The sequence below is a fragment of the Aethalodelphis obliquidens genome, unplaced genomic scaffold (genome assembly GCF_003676395.1).
Source record: "Aethalodelphis obliquidens isolate GAN/ISIS:26980383/991018 unplaced genomic scaffold, ASM367639v1 scaffold2, whole genome shotgun sequence".
NCBI lineage: Eukaryota > Metazoa > Chordata > Mammalia > Artiodactyla > Delphinidae > Aethalodelphis > Aethalodelphis obliquidens.
Genome location: NW_020837946.1, coordinates 37,783,979 through 37,802,616, shown reverse-complemented (window position 1 = coordinate 37,802,616; position 18,638 = coordinate 37,783,979). Strand labels below are relative to the sequence as shown.

Sequence of the window (18,638 nt, the reverse complement as noted above, 5' to 3'; positions counted from 1 at the left end):
ATCTAGAAAAATGGTACAGATGAACTGGTTTGCAAGGCAGAAACAGAGACACAGATGTAGAGAACAAATGTATGGACACCAAGGGGGGAAAGTGGGGGCGGGGGTGGTGGTGGGATGAACTGGGAGATTGGGATTGACATGTATAGACTAATATGTATAAAATAGATATAATCTAATAAGAACCTGCTGTATAAAAAAAAATTTTAAAAAAAAAGTTTGTGCCTACCCAAAGGTGCGAGGGCTCTAGAATCTTAGCGCATCTTTTGCTGTCTTTCCACATGTCACTTTATCACCACATTTTGAATCTAAGCATCTCATCTCAGTAGCTCCCTCACCAGCCAAACCGCCAGCATACTGACAAGGGCAGAGGACATGTGTGTAGTACATGCCTGACCTGTGTCTACCTGCTTTTGCCACTGCAGGTTCAAATCTTACCTTCCCAGCTGCACGGCACAGGGAGATCAGCTCGGTGCTTTGTGACCATCTAGAGGGGTGGGATAGGGACGTTGGGAGGGAGGTGCAAGAGGGAGGCGATATGGGGATATACGTATGCATATAGCTGATTCACTTTGTTATACAGCAGAAACTAACACAACACTGTAAAGCAATTATACTCCAATAAAGATGTTAAACAAAAAACCCCAAAAATCTTACCTTCCATCCTCCTCTCTTTATCCTCCCTCCCTCTGTCTCCCCCTCCTCTCTCCTCCCTACTCCCTCTCTCTCTCATATACACAACCTATTTTTGTCTTTGTATGTGTGTACTAGAACGCTCTGTTGTAAGGAAATAACTTTAGGTAAATGTTAAGACTAATCTTTAAGGATGATTTAAGAAAGGTTAGTCATAAAAGTAAAATACTAGAAACAACTTTGGCATTAGACAAAGGGTTGGAATTACCATACAGCCACATGATGTAGCTGCGATGCTTTGTAAGAATGCTTAATAATGTGGACAGATGTTCACAAACTATGGTTGTGCGCAAAAAGCAAGTACTAAAACATTATGAATGAATGAACCCATTTTTGTAAAAACATTAAACATTCTAGAAGGATGTATCACAAAAGCCCTGAGATCACTTCCTGGCACATGGTAAACACTGTATACTTGCTTGCTAACTATTATCGAAGTAGAGTCAGGAACTAAGGGATAGAGACCGGGGTATCTACCATTGACACAGTTCTGAGTCGAGCTCAGACCTTAGTTAACAGCTGCCACATGAAGGATGCTTTCTGGTTAAAATAGAGATCCAGCAATGTCTCCTCAACTGAACTGGCTTGAACCAGAGCTATGAAAATGTGCCTATCACCATGAATAGCAGCAGACCTATTTTACTTCACGTTTTGATCATATGAGTAATACATGAATGCATTCTTCTTTTCAAAGATAGATTGTTGGGCTTCCCTGGTGGCACAGTGGTTGAGAGTCCGCCTGCCGATACAGGGGACACGGGTTCGTGCCCCGGTCCGGGAAGATCCCACATGCCGCGGAGCGGCTGGGCCCGTGAGCCGTGGTCGCTGAGCCTGTGCGTCCGGAGCCTGTGTTCCACAACGGGAGAGGCCACAACAGTGAGAGGCCCGCGTACCGCAAAAAAAAAAAAAAAAAGATAGAAAGATTTAGGTAAAGTCCCCTTGAGAATCATCCCCAATGCTGGACTCTCTTCACTCCCTGGAGAAAACTACTACTCTGTTTGGTTGGTGAGCTTCTGGTTTCTTTTATGTCTTCATATACAAATACGTGTACCCATAGAAAATCAGAGAATTAAGCTGAGTGGCCAATACAATAGTCTTCTTGTTTTTTAAAATATTACACAATTTAAAAAAATTTATAGCAGTATTTCATAAGTATATTTTTACATTAATGTGTCATATTGTAATAACACTGAATTTCTTTGTTTCATTCAATAATACATTTTTCATATCTGTTTATGTTGAAACTTAGAGAATGAGTCCATTCTCTTTATTTTCCACATGTATTCCAACATATAAATATACATTTTTTTTAGACATCCTGTCTATTGATGGGTATTTCAATTGTTTCCAGTATTTCACTAGTCAAACAATGCTGCTATGAACATCCAGAAAATGACTCCTTACGCAAATGTGCAAGTATTTGTCTAGGATAGATAATTAGAAGCGGACTTTCTGTGTCAACAGTCATGCACACTTTTGGTTTTCATAGTCTGAACCCTCCAAAGTGTATCGGTGTACACAATCACAGTGTATGATTGCTTAATTTCCCCACATTCTCATCAACACTTGATATTATCAGTTATTTAAAATATTGCAGGACTTCCCTGGTGACGCAGTGGTTAAGAATCCGCCTGCCAGTGCAGGGGACACGGGTTCGAGCCCTGGTCCAGGAGGATCCCACATGCCGTGGAGCAACTAAGCCCGTGTATCACAACTACTGAGCCTACGCTCTAGAGGCTGAGTGCCACAACTACTGAAGCCTGCGCACCTAGAGCTCTTGTGCTCTGCAACAAGAGAAGCCACCGCAATGAGAAGCCCACGCACCACAACGAAGAGTAGCCCCGACTCACTGCAACTAGAGAAAGCCCGCACACAGCAATGAAGACCCAATGCAGCCAAAAATAAAGAAATAAAATAAAATCGTGCAAATCTGATTGGAGAAAAATGGTCTCACATTTTTGTGTTTCCTGTTTAACAGGGAGGTTGGGCATCTTCTAATATGTTTGTTTACTGGTCATTTATAATTCATTCTCTGAGAACCATTTATTTATATTCTTTGCCTATTTCTCCTATTTTTCTACTATGTTTTTCTTATAATTTATATGTATACAATCATATTGTATTGTTATTATTTTTTTTATTTTATTTTATTTATTTTTTATATAGCAGGTTCTTATTACTTATCTATTTTATACATATTAGCGTATATATGTCAATCCCCATCTCCCGATTCATCCCTCCACCTTGACCCTGAGCTCGCTGTGCAGCATACAGCAACACATGCCCCGTGTGTAACAAACACCAGCACTGTGTTCGTGCAGCTTTGGGGTCACTTGAGGAATTGAAAGATAATTAGAAATCTAGGAAGTAGATTCTTTCAGTCACCCTTTAAGTCCTCCATTCCTCTACTAATCCTCCTCCAAAAGGCTGAAGAGGCAGCTGCCAAGGAAACCTCTCCCAGAATAACAAAATTATGAGGACAAAAGCAGAGTTATCTGAATGGGGACGCAGTATTTCATCAGTGTCATCCCGTGAGACCGGCTTCCTCATCCTCTTCCTCCGTCTGTCTGAGAGTCTTGTTTACGTGTCAGAGGGAGACATCAGATGGTTTTGAGTTGAATATTTATAACTGATTTTTCTAAAGGAAGCTTCATGTTATTTACCTGCCTGTCGGGCACCATTGTGCACTGAAGGACACAGAGTCTGCATGTCTCATGATTTAAAGGCAAATGCTTTTTCCCCAAGGACATTTTAAAGCTTATCATTTTTTTTTTAAAGCACTAGGCTATGCTGGTTCTGCAGAAACAAAGACACAACTAAAAGTTATCAGGCATAAACTCTAATTACAAATTAAGTACCTTTTTTTTTAATCTTATCCCTATTAACACTTGATTTTATTTTCATAGATATCAGGAGTAAAGAGAACTCTGGGCATCTTTTCCAGAGGCAGTATTTCTGTTCTCTTAGCCCTGTCATCTAGGAAGAAGTTGAATAAAGAAAAAAGGTAGACCAAATGACTAAAACTCTTACAGGCCAGAGAGAACAACTGACTCTTAAGAAGGGTTTAGCCAATGTTTCGCTTTTAATTATAGAAATAAATATGGGGACTTCCCTGGTGGCGCAGTGGTTAAGAATCCACCTGCCAATGCAGGGGACACGGGTTTGAGCCCTGGTCCAGGAAGATCCCACATGCCGTGGAGCAACTAAGCCTGTGCGCCTCAACTACTGAGCTCGCGTGCCACAGCTACCGAAGACCACGCACCTGGAGCCCACGCTCTGCAACAAAGAGAAGCCACCACAATGAGAAGCCCGCACACCACAAAGAAGAGTAGCCCCGTTCACCACAACTAGAGAAAGCCCACGCACAGCAACGAAGACCCAACACAGCCAAAAAAATAAACAAATTAATTTAAAAGAAAAAGAAATATGAAAGAAAGATCATATGAAGTATGATTATAATACAGTGAGATCAGCTTGCTTTTGATTTTTTTTTTTTTAAACAAACAGACCAAATCTTATTACAGCCCAGGAGCACTGTCCTTCAAAGCAATGACCTTGGAACAGTGTATGATAATTCCATGTATGTAGCGTTGTCCAAAGCATTTTAAAAACTCCCCTTGGAGCTGCCTTTGGAACCAGTTTATATACCCATCCGCAAATGGCCCATTACTTTATAACTGCACTACATTGGAGGCCAAAATCAGCATTGACTGATTTAATCACCCCTCTTTCTCTAGACCAAAAAAAAAAAATCAAATCCAACCTCAAAGGATGAATATTTGTTATGCATGAGATAATCAAAAGAATGACCTGCTACCAGCTCTGGAGGCAATTTGCATTGGGAATAGTAATCACATTTTGAACAATCACAGGAAATAATTTTACAGGAATACCACTTGTTTGGTGGCCTATGTTCTAATAAATTTACTATTTTTAATTAGTAAATTAAAAACACCCTCACAAACACTCCCATTTTAGAGGGTGGGTACTTCTGGTTTTCTTCCTTCAGCCCAGAACTCCCTAACCCTTGCGTGTCTCCAGAGTTTCTCTACAGGGTCTCGTTACTGTGGCTGTTTCTCTGTGCGCTCTGTTTCCTATATCTCAAGCCTAGGCTCTTAACTCTCGGTCACTGATTGGTTCACACTGATCTCATTCATCCATCTCCAGGCAAACGATTTAGCAAGCTCTTGACCTTGTATTTGCCTTAATCCTGACTCGTCCAGTTCCAAAACAGAAGCTAGAAGCAGGTGGGGAAAACAAAGCCAGAATGTGGACTGACAGTTAGAAGAAGAGGAAATCTGCAAGGCCTGAAATTCCTCGCTGTCTGCTCAGAGGCGTTCAGGGTTCCATCTGCCTGGCTAACAGGAGATAATGTCAGTAGGAATTTAGCGGGCTTGGGTTACACTGTGCTCTGTAAGTTAATACAACAATGCAGAACACAGCTGTAATGGGCAATTCTGGCAAAGCCAAGTGATTTGTCCAACGTGGGAATTGTTAGCACCTCATTCATTGTTAAATTGGAAAACAGTTTGGTTGGATTCCCTAAAGGGTCAGCTGCCAGATGTAAGCTTAGAGATGAAATCATTGCTCTTACAATGACATTTCTTTAGAATATATACATATTGAATAAAGGACCTTTTGGGGAAATTAAAACCATGAGAATTCCAAGAATTCGCCTAAGTTTCCACAGCTGAATAAAATTTCTAAAGAACTTTCCCAATGCTCTCCCATGCCCTTGGTCTTCCTAATTTGATGAGGGAAGAAGGAAAAATTCCATAGCATGTGCCACCCAAAATTATACTAGAGACATTAATAGCCAGTGATTCTTCCTAGATGACTGGGCTAAGAGAACAGGTGTACAGATCTAGATATACAGAACAGTTTCTCCCGGCTCTACTGAATAAGCCCCGTTTAAAAGAGCCTGGTGTACTCCATGCCCACGTGAAGGGGAGGTGAAATCAAGTTTCTTGATCACCAGGCCCCAGATGCCTGAAAAAAAAAACAGATGGGTGCTTCATGCTGAAGAATTAAAACCTTCCCCTTCGAATGTGGAGAAACAAACCAAAAACCAAAAAACCAAAGCTGGGGATCTAAAACAAGGTTTTGAATTTGTACATTCATGAATCAAACATTCCTCTGAGACCCAGATCTGTCTCTTAATACAACATTTAGATGGTGAGTACAGCAGGTCGGGACCATTAGGTGTCATACCACAAAACTCTTTATTTTTCACCCTCACCAATTCTGCCTATAATTTTCCACGGGCCAAATTTTTACTGTTGGGGCGACCAGCCAGGTGTGCGCTGGCTGTTAGCCATAGACTGTGCCAACCTCAAGCAGCACATGTTCTGCTTGGAACACAGCCCTGAAACATCTTTAGAATCATCAGAATGAAGGCCTGTTCTCAAGAGCACCAGAAGTACTACGTGGAATCTAACTTAAGTTCCACGAGATTGTCAAGAGCACGGGGCACAAACATTGTAAGGCACAAAATATTTGTTTCCTGGGAAAACCCACCTCAAGGACACAAACTCAACAAAAATAAGGGCAACGTGAGTCTTCTTTGTGTATCACAGCACAATGCTTGCTCCTTTTTCATAATGTTCTCCACATCTGCTCGAATTACCATGTCAGTTCCTACCTTTGCATAGATGACTTTAGAATTCTACAGTTTCCCTACTGCATACAAAGGTAAAACCTTATTATAGGCCTTTTGCATGGTCTGTGGAAAGAGGCATTGCCTCCAGATCCAAATCTCCCCAAACCAAAAGAAGGAGGAAGAAAGCCAGCTGGCCTGCATACAATCCACACTGAGACACGTGCACGTGCTCAGATTCATTCTGGGGATTTGTCTAGCAAATACTCAAGGGAGAAAGCACATACTGGTTTTGGAAACCTGTTTGGTGAGATGTACCAAGCATACAGGTTTCCAAAAATGAAAACACTGACATTTTAAAAATCTCATGAAATATTTAAAATACATCGAAAACTAAAGAGAATAATATCACAAAGACCAGTACACACACAAATCTGATTTAACATGTGTTGGCCATATTTACTCCAATTTTTAAAAAATAAAAAATTTTACAGAGTTATAGTCTCTTTCATACCCTCCCCTGAAGACATTTCTCACTCAGTTGTTCTCCTCAGAGGTAACAACTATCCAGAAATGGATATGTTTCCTTTCCTTCCATATTTTTATTATTTGATTATAGCATTACAGTCATGTATCCATAAGCAAAACATAGTATTGTTTTGTAATGCAATTTAAATATGTGTAAATACACATACACATTTACATGTGTTCATGTAGACCTTAAGAAAACAGATTTCTTGTTTGTTCTTTGTTTTTTTTACAATGAAAAAAAATTAAAAGATATCCAAATGTACTGAATTCATTTACAATACTGGGCCTGGTTAGACAGTCAGGAATCAGATTTTCAAAGCAATATAAAAGTTTCACTAGAGAAGTCATTTTTCAATAAGAAGAAGGTCTTTCATTGTCCCTTGTCTACTGATAAACTCCGTGATCAAATAAACTTCCACGAGCACAGTAAAGAAATTTTGTTTGGGTTCATTGTAGTAGTCAGTCCAGTAAACTGGTCATTTAAATTTTTATCTGCAGTTGACTTTTAAGTACAGCTGATATTTACCTGACAGAATCAGGAGTTCAATGATCTCTGCATCTCCCAGAAACGCAGCCACGTGAAGCGGGGTTCGCTTCTCAGAATCCTGAAACAATGGCAAAGATAAACAAGTCAGTGGCAGCCGGAGGTATCTTTTGTAGTTATAGTACGACATGTCACTCACTCTGAGATTAATGCTTGTGACAGAGAGTGAAGGCCAAACACCTACTCAGGTGAGTTCTGGTTACACATTTCTCTCAGCATCTCCCACAGTCACGTGTACGAAAGATCCCGATTTCTGTGTCTGTGTGTTGTATTTGCCTCCCTGCTCCTTTTATTGAAGCCCAGTTCAGGTCAAGGATGGACCATCATGCACTGGATGATGAAATTCAACTTATTTTTAAACCTTCAGTATGGTTAAAAAAAAAAAAAATTCAAATCTTTCTACCTACCTTAACAGCATAGTTCAAAGCTTTCAATGATTTATTTTCTTTCTAAGAGAACCTAGTGGAATTGTTCACAAGGACATTTTCCGTCAACTGTTGCCTAGACCACTGCCCATTCATGTAGTACTTATTGAATGCCTACTAGGTGCCAGAAGCCAAATTCTGGGGACAGGGAGGGTGACCACGACAGGCCCAGTCCCTGGCTTCATGAAACTCACAATCATGTGGGGAGGCCGACAATAGTCATGTAAGCCAATGACACATGAGATCCTTTCAGATGGTGATAAAGGCCATAACAAAATAAAAACAGGATAATGAGATCAAGTGACTGGAGAGATGGGAAAAAGAGTCCTTAGAGTGGTTGAGTAAGGCCTTTCAGAGGATGTTGACCTTGAAGCTGAGAGGTGAGGTAGATATTACTGTTTCACAGATGAGAAACTATGGCTCAAATAAATTAAGAAATGTCCTCAAGACCCCATAGGTATATAGCAGAGTCAAGATTAGACCTTCGCCTCAGTCTCAGACCTTCGCCTGAGATTCCAGCCTCAGTCCTCGGCAAGGCATTTAACATATTGTGCTGAGAGGCAGCATGCTAACAGGCAGGGGAAGAAATACTGCTTTCCCATTTGTAAACTGGAGATGATAGTCTCTCCCTAGAACTGATAAGAACATTCAAGATAACGTAAGTAAATAAGTCCTAGGCAGGCATGAGCCTTGGCGCATGCCCAGCAAGTGCTCCGTAGTAGCCATTACTGTCACAGCATAGATAGTTGGGCGATACTGTAACCCAGCAGGACCCTATGGGGCCTTCCCGGGACAGGACCCACATCCCTGTCCTCTACCTGCCTCTTGTTTGTAGAAAAACTTTAGCCTCCTAGGCCTTCCCCGAGTTCCAAAGAATAAATCTAATCAAAGAAGTGAGAAAGAAAGAAACAAAGAAAAGTAAGAGAAAATAATAATAGTTTAGCCATTAAACAAAGTCTAGGACCTTTAGTTCCTCCTCAAGTGCTATAGAAATATCCTGAGCCACATCCTTGAGTTGTTTTGCAGATACTGAAACCCCCACCAAGAGGAAGAAGTTAACTGCATGCTGACCACAAGCACGTACACCCCAGATAAGTTGGAACCAGAAGGTTGATGACGTTGATTCCCGATTACCTCACCACCAACCAATCAGAAGAATGTCCACAAGTTGGTCACACATCCCAAAACCGTCTCCCTCACCCTGACTTTAAAAACCTTTCCCCGAAAGCCACTGAGGAGTGCACGCATTTTCAGCATTAGCCACCCCTTGCTAAGGCAAGTACCCCTCGCTTGGTCTTGTGATAAACGCTGCACCTTCCTTCGCTACAGCCCAGTATCAGTAGATGGTCTTTACTGCACGTAGGTGAGCAGACCCAAGTTTGGTTTGGTTACATCTTTCCTCTAAGACTGAGAACTCTCATAGAGTAAAGAACAGGTCTTACTCCCTTCTCTCCCCACAGTAGCAGCACAGTAGGGGCTCAGCATAAACTGACCAAACTGAACTAGTCTATGTGTGTGGTCTCTTCCACAAACTTCCATCAACTGTCCCATAACAACAGTAACCAAAGCCTATATGCTATCTTAGAGGTTCCTCCTGAAACTAGCATGCATTTTAGTTTCGAGATTTGTGGATTCGCTACTGATTTGAATCATCATTCCTATCGTCACTAGATTAGACAATATACCTAACAGTCTTTGTAGCCTAAGGATTCTGTTATTCTGTTTGCGGACAGTTCAGGCCCTCTGCTCTCAGTCTCTTTCAGACCATAGCTTGTAGGCATTTCATGACTCACTAATATCTAAAACAGATGGCAGGCAGGGAACATGACAAGAACTGATCTTCAGACCCGTCTATTTGTTAGGAGGTCTGGTAAATAGGTTTTATGAGTGGATTAACTAACTTTTCAGTGGATCAAAAGAGGGGGTTTGAGTTGGCTGGGAATTTATGTTGTCTAGGTATGCTGCAGGCAGTCACTACAGATAAGAGGAAATAGGGCAGTCATGTTAACTACGCCATATTAAATAATGGTGTGCCTTGGAAAATTCAGTAAGATATACAACCATGGTTAACCCCCTTATTGCTATATCATCCTTTCTGTGAAAATAAAGTTTCAGTATTTAAAAACATGTTTGCTTCTTTGAGAATCAAGTGTATTAATTTGTGCAATGAACTATACAAATAACTGAGACCAGACTTTCACAAATGTCTTCTATTTCTATTTCTTCTATTGATATTTCTACAAGCACTTTCCTTTTTAGCTTCATATTCCCTTTGAATCCTCATTATATCAACTGAAAAGTATCTCTTGGGCCTTAGGATAAAAGTTATATAATTATATGTTCTTTCATGAATTGAACTGGTTCCAGAGTTTTGTTCAAAAATTAAACCTCACCTAAGTGATTTAAACAAGGACTAACCCAACGCAAATTATAACTTTAATTTGACCTGAAGCAAAGTCAATGCTCTGTTTGAGAACTTGGCCTCAAATAAAAGCCAAGAAAACACCAATATCCAAATCTGGTTGGTCCATCATTATACAACTGGCTTTGCTCATTCTGCGGCCCCTTTTATAACACGACTTGTCCAAACTGAAGTTTTTATATTATAAAATGGGTGTGTTACATGAGATCATATTGTAAAAACTCCTTGATTGTAAATCCCAGTGTTCCTGTTAATATGCATTTAAAGGTTTCCTGTAGCTTCCTGAACATCTATGCCAACTGACACTCTCCTTCAGTGACAAGCCATAGACAGGTAACTGCAGAGAAGATCTGTATTCAGGAAGTAGTTGTTTGGTTCGCTGAAGCAGCAGAATCATATAAATCATTTCATGTGCTATTAAGACCTTATCCAAAATAACAATGCATTACTACTACTGACCAACACCTGCTCTCTAGCAAGGAACCCGAGTGATGTACAGGATCATGAGTTGAGGGGTGAATAACAGAGCCACATTCATCACCATACCCAATAAGGTGAAACCAGCCAGGTTTCACCAACTGCAGTTCATCCTCTGCCTAAGTATAGGGCCACTCTACTTGCCATAAGCTAGACAAATGGAGTAGGAGATGCAATGCTAGAAGAAGGAGGGGGAAGGCTCTGGGGAAAACAGAATACTAGTAATAATACTAGTAAAAATAGGTCCTAGGCCAATGATACCCCTATGGCATCTAAAAGAAGAAAGAAAACCTATCTGGTGCAGACGTAGAGAATGGACTTGAGGACACGGGGAGGGGGAAGGGTAAGCTGGGACGAAGTGAGAGAGTGGCATGGACATATATACACTACCAAACGTAAAACAGATAGCTAGTGGGAAGCAGCCACATAGCACAGGGAGATCAGCTCAGTGCTTTGTGACCACCTAGAGGGGTGGGATAGGGAGGGTGGGAGGGAGACACAAGAGGGAGGGGATATGCGGATACATGTATATGTATAGCTGATTCACTTTGTTATAAAGCGGAACCATTGTAAAGCAATTTTACTCCAATAAAGATGTTAAAAAAAAAAACCTATCTGGTACTTATGCAGGGCTTTTAATTTTTTTTCAAAATGTCTTTTCATGTCTTCTATTACTTAAATCTCATAATATCCCTATCAGAGGAGACACACCTTTCAGAACTGTGTTGTTAAGTCTTGTTACCACTATTTAAAAGATAGGGAATCTGACCCCTAGATTATATGACTTGCCCAATACAGCAAACTGATGTCAAAGAATTAGGTGTGTTGGCTACCAACCTAAAACTGTTTTCTTTATAAAGATGGAAGTAATAACATCATCTTAGAAGTTGCCTTGAGAGTCTAAAAAACTTTCCATTATAATCCCTAAGAGATTCTGGGGAAAATGTGACACACATATAGTAAACATTCATTTAAATGAGCTTACAGTAAGTTAAAGTAATAGTCTGGGACCAGAAATGAAGAGTAAAGTGAGAACCAAAGCTGGAAGCACATGAGCTTATTACCCTGCAGGGAGAAGTCATACCCCAGGAGCCTGGGACTGAACACTTGCTCAGGGATGGGAGGTGAGGTAGAGAACTGGAACTGGAAGACCCATGAAGTGGTCTTGAAGAAAGATCCTTGAAGTGCAATGGTGGGCTCGAGAAAAGGCCAGACACTCCATGGGCAGATGGCAAAGCGATGCCTTGGCCTAGATTCTTGGTGGAAGAACAAAAGTGTCCCCGCTGAGCACCCACGTCCCCAGAGTCTGCCCTCGTGTGGTTTGGGGTTTTGAATTCACAATACCTTTGTAGTCTAGAAACTTTCAAGCTAAAAAATCGGCATAAAAATTGGTTCTAAGCCAAGGATACCCCTAGGGTGCCAAGAAGAAGAAACAAAATCTATCTGGACAGATGTGCCCTCAACCCAAGCAATCCAGGATTCCCGCACATTAAACCCCCGCTGCAGATGAGCTCACCAGCCTAAACCACAGACCCACGCAGAAACAATTAATTTCCCATAAGCCAGGTTAGCAGGCATAACAGCCAGCAAGAGCCTGAGATAATATTATAGAAGAAGCAGACAGAGATACGAGTAATGTCTAAAATCATTTAAACATGAAGGACAAAGCCCAAGGGAGAAAACAAGACCTTCTCTTTTTTTAACTGAACAAAATTTGGGGGAAGAGGTATGAAGGAAGAGTTACAGGAAGCAGTACAAATGATGCTAGAAACCATGTAAGGCTTTGGTCTAAGAGAGATGAAAACAAAAGTTAAAAAAAGAAAATTGGAGAAGGATAAAATAAGTACAGTGACTTTGGGATATGTTTTACAACCATTTATTCAGCCATATTTTCTAGGCACAGACATTTATTGAGAAGGTATTATCTCCCAGACATTGTGGTAGACGTTAGGAATGGAAAATTTAAAACATCCAGTCCTCACCCTAAAGACACAGTCCAGTTACCAGTTTCCAAATTTAGGACATCAGAACAGAAACAAAAGCAGGGACATGGTAATTACTGATATTCGTGATGTTAAAACATTTGTGGGGCTTCCCTGGTGGCGCAGAGATTGTGAGTCCGCCTGCCGATGCAGGGGACACGGGTTCGTGCCCCGGTCCGGGAGGATCCCACGTGCCGCGGAGCGGCTGGGCCCGTGAGCCGTGGCCGCTGGGCCCGCGCGTCCGGAGCCTGTGCTCCGCAACGGGAGAGGCCACAGCAGTGAGAGGCTCGCGTACCACAAAAAAAAAAAAAAAAAACATTTGTGAAAATAAACTGAGACAAATGTTGTAGTAAATATTGCCCCAAAACCTGTCCAATTCTGACCAAGCCTGGGCAGGAAGTCTAAACCGACAAGAAAAAAAGTCTCTCCTGAACTGGGAAGTAAACAAATTTTGCCCAGGACTCTCGAGAGGCCCCATTGGCTCCAGCTTAAATGGGAACTTTGGAAGCCCTGGGTCAGACTTGCAGGTCAGTCACAGAGCCCAGCCTGTATCTTATAGGCTGCCTTAGGGGTAGTTTCTGGATCGAAATCAGAATCTAGGACCAGGCTAGGACCAGAGTAGCCTTCGGGCAGAGTGGCCGAGCTACATGTTCTGCACCATTTGCATTCACTTCTGTTACCCAAGTGGATTCTCTGTGATGACCAATAGCTCATGAATGGTTGTGTGGGTCTTTACAACACCCAGGAATACAAGAGGAGAAAACAATTCAAAAGCAAGCACAGATTAGAAATAACTCATCAATGTAGTTTTTAAATAGACTGTTCAAGTACCACAAAAAGAGAGATCTTTTCCCATTCCCCAGGAGCTCCCATTCCAAATAGCCCTTGGCAAACAGATTCGGACCCATGGAAAAAAATCAGGTTTCTTCAGAAGGAAGGAAGGTAAACCCTCCCTTTCTATGAATAGCCAAAGACACACAGCCAGCTGGCGTCTGAGCTAAATTTGCAGTATGTCACAGAAAGATCAGGCAGAGGAAGTTTCTGTCGTCTGTTTACCAAAGAAGCAGATGAAAGAAAATAGGGAACTAGAAGTATGTCCATGTAAAGTGAGCTTGACATGGGCAGAGAGTCCGTTCTGGCAGCTGAAAATACTGTGTAGGCAGGCCGACTGAGAGGGCACCCCAAGCCTCTCTTTTGAAGATTAAGAACTGTTTATTACATGCTTTGGAAATTCTCAGCTAGAAGTGCATGATCTAATCTTCATTGTAAGTATCTGTCATACACTAAAACAAACATCCCTCCCTACAAAGAAATAGCTTATATACCAAGACAGGCAGATGGAGCAATATTAGAAAACAAACTCTGCAAACCTTTCCTGTCATGAAATACAAAAGTTAAGTTCCAATCGTCAACTCAAACTCCCACCAATACCAAAGAAGCAAAGAAATAACTAACAACTTAGGCCCAACCAGCGTATGTGATATTGAACGGAGATCACTAGAAGTAAGCAGATATCTAAAGAACTCTGGACACAAAATATGTACCTTGGAGATACTTCAAATCATATGAGGAAAAGAGCCAAAGACACATTAAAGATTTAAATCAAACAGTATGCAGAATGGGAAAGATGTTTCGTCTGAAGGTGGGAAATTAAAAGAAATTTGTGAAGAAGAAAAGAAAGCAAAGGAGGGAAACAAAAATCATGTCTCTTTTTAACATCTCACAAATACAGAGGAGTACAGAAAATACCAGATCCATATGTTCCCACCAGCAAAATCAAACATGTCAAACATGTTAACATTTTTTACATCTGCTTCAGAACTCTGTTTTTAAAAAATAGCTTTAGGGGTAAAATGTCATGAGTATTGTGACTTGCAAATGGTCTTGAAAATAACGTGTGTGTGTGTGTGTGTGTGTGTGTGTGTGTGAGAGAGAGAGAGAGAGAGACAGACAGACAGACAGACAGAGAGAGAGACAGAGAGAGAGAGAGACAGAGAGAAAGAGACACAGAAACAGAGACATGTTAGGTTAGGCAGTTTTCAGTTCTTCACTACCACAAACGATGTTGCAATGTACATTCTGTACATGTGTCTCTGGGAATATGTATGAGAATTTCCCTAGAGCAGATACCAAGAAATCAAAGGGCTGGATCTTAGGGAATATTCACGTTCAACTTTATTAGGTATTGACAAATAGCTTTCAAAAAATGGTTCACCAATTTATACTCCCACCAGTCAAATATTAATTAGTTCCTATCCCTGATATCCTTGCCAATATTTGCTGTTATCCACCTTATTACTCTTTGCCAATATGATATACCTAACATGGTATTTCATTGTGGCTTTGATTTATATTTCACTAAATACAAGTGAGGTTAAGATTCTTTTCATATGTTTACTAAAAGTTCTGGCTTCTTCAACTGCAAACTGCCTGTACATATCCTTTATCCATTTCCAAATTCAGTTATTAGTCTTTTTCTTATGATGTGCGGAGGGTTTTTTAAAATATTGCTTAATTCAACTTTCAATGAAAACTCGTTATGCCTTCACCTAGACACAGCAGAGATGGGTCAATGTCTACCCCAAGTCACCATAAGAGAAAAATTCAGATTTACAATCGTCATTCTTCTTCCATGCATGAGTGATCCCATGGAGCTGGATTTTCCTTGGCTGGAATTTTCTATGCCTCAAAAGTGATGGTTAATCTCTGCCCCTATAGACCCGCACCATTGAACAACCTCATTCAACTATGACTCTGTTGGTATTTCAACCCATCCATCTGAATGTAACACAGATGTATGGGAAACACTAGTACATTTTGCTATATCAAAAATGTTCAGGGCTTCCCTGGTGGCACAGTGGTTGAGAGTCCGCCTGCCGATGCAGGGGACACGGGTTCGTGCCCTGGTCTGGGAAGATCCCACATGCCGCGGAGTGGCTGGGCCCGTGAGCCATGGCCGCTGAGCCTGCGCATCCGGAGCCTGTGCTCCGCAACGGGAGAGGCCACAGCAGTGAGAGGCCTGCGTACCGCAAAAAAAAAAAAAAAAAAGTTCAAATTCAAACCTCAAAACTATACCTAATTATAGAAACTAAACAATAATCACTCAAAAGACTTTAAAATGAGATTTTAAAGTCTTATTAAAAGACTTTAAATAAAATATAGGAACTCCCTGGCGGGAATTGGCCCAGTGGTTATAACTTGGTGCTCTCATTGCCAGGTCCCAGGTTTGATCCCTGGTCGGGGAACTAAGATCTTGCAAGCTGTGTGGCCAAAAAAAAAAAAGATGAAATAAGAGAAATGAGAATGCCAAAGACATTTTGATTATATGTGCCTTAGGTAACTAAATACTATATATTTTATTGCATTAATTTTTTAACTAAATTAATGTATATTAAGCAAAAATTATATCAGAGATTTTTATATTTTCTAATTTGTTCCTTAAAACAATACTGTGAGGTAAATATTATCATCCCTGTTTTACAGTGGAGGAGCCTGAAACTTTGAGATGATAAGTAACTTGACCAGAGTCACACAGCTAATTAGTGGCAGAACCAGGATTCAGAACCAGATCTGATTCCATTGTTCATGCTCTTGCTGACTCTCTGAATAGTTATAAGTAAACAAAGTGAAAGTTATTGTTTGTTAGAATTGGTACTCTTGCCCTAATACTCCAGACCTAAGAACAAAATTCTCATAAGTAAAAAGTACTAGTAGGCAAGAAGAATAGAGTTGGAGAATGAATACTACCTGATTTTGAGACTTATCATAAACCTCCAGTAATCAAGACAATTTGGAATTGGTGCAAAGGCACATATATGGACAACACATGATCTTCAAAGGAGGTGCAAGGGCAACTCACTGGTAAAAAGACAGCCTTTTCAACAAATGGCACTGAAACAATTAGATAGCCATAAGCAAAAACAAACAAAAAACCTCCAACCCAAACCCTGCACACTAGACAAAAATTAAATCAAGGTGGAACGTAGAACTAAATGTAAAACTTAAAATTCTAAAGGAAACACTGGAGAAATCCCTTGTGACCTTAGGTTAGACAAAGATTTCTTAGATATAACACCAAAGCGTGACCCATAAAAGTACAAATTGATAAATTGAATTGCATCAAAAATAATAATTTCTGCTCTTTGAAACACACTGTTGAGAGAATGAGAAGACAAGCCACAGAGTGAAAGAAAATATTTTAAAGTATATATCAGATAAAGGACTTCTATCTAAAATATACCCAAAAAATCTCAAAACTCACTAATATGAAAACAATCCAATCAAAAAGTAGGCAAAAGATGTGAACAGATATTTCACCAAAGAAGATATACAGATAGCAAATAAGCACATGAAGTAATGCTCAATGACATTGATCATTCGACCTATATGATCCAGATATTCTACTCTTAGGTATTTACCCAAGAGAAAAGAAAGCATCCGTCCACACAAAGGCCTGTACATGAATGCCTGTAACAGCTTTATTTTTTAAAATTTATTTTATTGAAGTATAGTTGATTTACAATGTTGTATTAGTTTCTGCTGTACAGCAAAGTGATTCACTTATGTGTATATATATATATTTTTTTACTTATGTATATATTATATATATTCTTTTTCATATTCTTTTCCATTATAGTTTAGTACAGGATATTGAATATAGTTCCCTGTGCTATACAGTAGGACCTTGTTCTTTATCCATTCTGTATACAACAGTTTGCATCTGCTAATCCCAAACTCCCAATCCATCCCTCCCTCAGCCCCCTCCCCCTTGGTAGCCACAAGTCGTAACAGCTTTGTTTTAATAGTCAAAAATTGGAAACAATCCAAATCTGTATCAACAGATGAATGGATAAACAAACTGTGGTATTTTCATACAATGGAACACTACTCAGCAGTTAAAAGGAATGAGCTATTGCTACATGTTACAACATGGATGAATTAAAGTAATTTTGTTGCATGAAAGGAGCCAGGCAAGAAAGAGTATGTACTGTATGAATCCATTTACATAAAATTCCAGGAAATGCAGACTAATGTACAGTGACAGAAAGCAGATCAGGGTTTGCCTGAGGAGGCTGGAAGGGAGATTGGAAAGGGTGGGAGGAAGGGGTTGCCAAGGGGCACAAGGAAGCTTCTGGGGGTGATGGATGTATTCATTATCTTGATTGTGGTGATGGTTTCATGAGTGTAAACATGTCAAAACTGCAAATTTTTGTTTGCTGTATGTCAATTATATCTCAATAAAGCTGCTTTTAAAATACACAAGCAGGCAAATGAAACATATTCTCTTCTGCATAACCAAAGAAGTCTAAATTTAAGAGTTAAAAAAATACACCTACGCAACAATTCAGTTACGAGGAAGAAAAGAAATGGCAAAGTCATGAAAGGAAATGAGGCAATTCATGTTATGTCCTGCTCATGTATAGACATAAAAGTGAAGTTCTGGCAAAAGAAGGGGGTGTTGGATTAAAGTCTATATGCTTTAAAAACAGGCACAAGCAAGATTTCTCTGCAAAATCTCTTAGGACATTTACATTTCCTCAATGAAACCTTTGACAAATGTGTATTGGGTAAGGATGTAGAAAAATAAATCTAGAAAACTAAGTACAAGTATGAAAGTGAATGATTTATGCCTAACCTGTGGGTCCACTGCAACATGTCACCAGCAGATGACCAGAGCACCCTTGGGATCTTACCACAGCACTCAGAAATTCCCAAGTGACAGAAGTCCTTTTAGGGCAGACTCTGCCTGGGGAAACTGATGGGGCATCAACTATTTATTCTGTTGCCCTGATTTCATTTGGCCAGAAACATTTCTTGAGAGTCAGTGGAAACAGAACATAGAAAAGGGTTCTAGTCCTCTAGTCCTACAGATTGGAAAACCGGCCAACATGCTTGGGTTTTGTTGCCAGTGAAACAGTAATACACATCCACCCACTGCAAAGGCAATCATCCAGAGCTTCTGATGAAACCA

At 40.3% G+C, this 18,638-nt stretch overlaps 1 protein-coding gene across 4 annotated transcripts in view; it reads right to left on the bottom strand.

The window, feature by feature from the left end:
• The window catches only part of ANKRD44 (ankyrin repeat domain 44), a 320,445-nt gene that overhangs the window by 151,500 nt on the left and 150,307 nt on the right, over nt 1–18,638 (bottom strand). For all 4 annotated transcript variants that reach the window (XM_027125234.1, XM_027125206.1, XM_027125223.1 and 1 more), the window contains exon 3: nt 7,344–7,422. In XM_027125234.1, the coding sequence (XP_026981035.1) occupies nt 7,344–7,422 (79 nt within the window). The remainder of the gene's footprint in view (nt 1–7,343; nt 7,423–18,638) is intronic.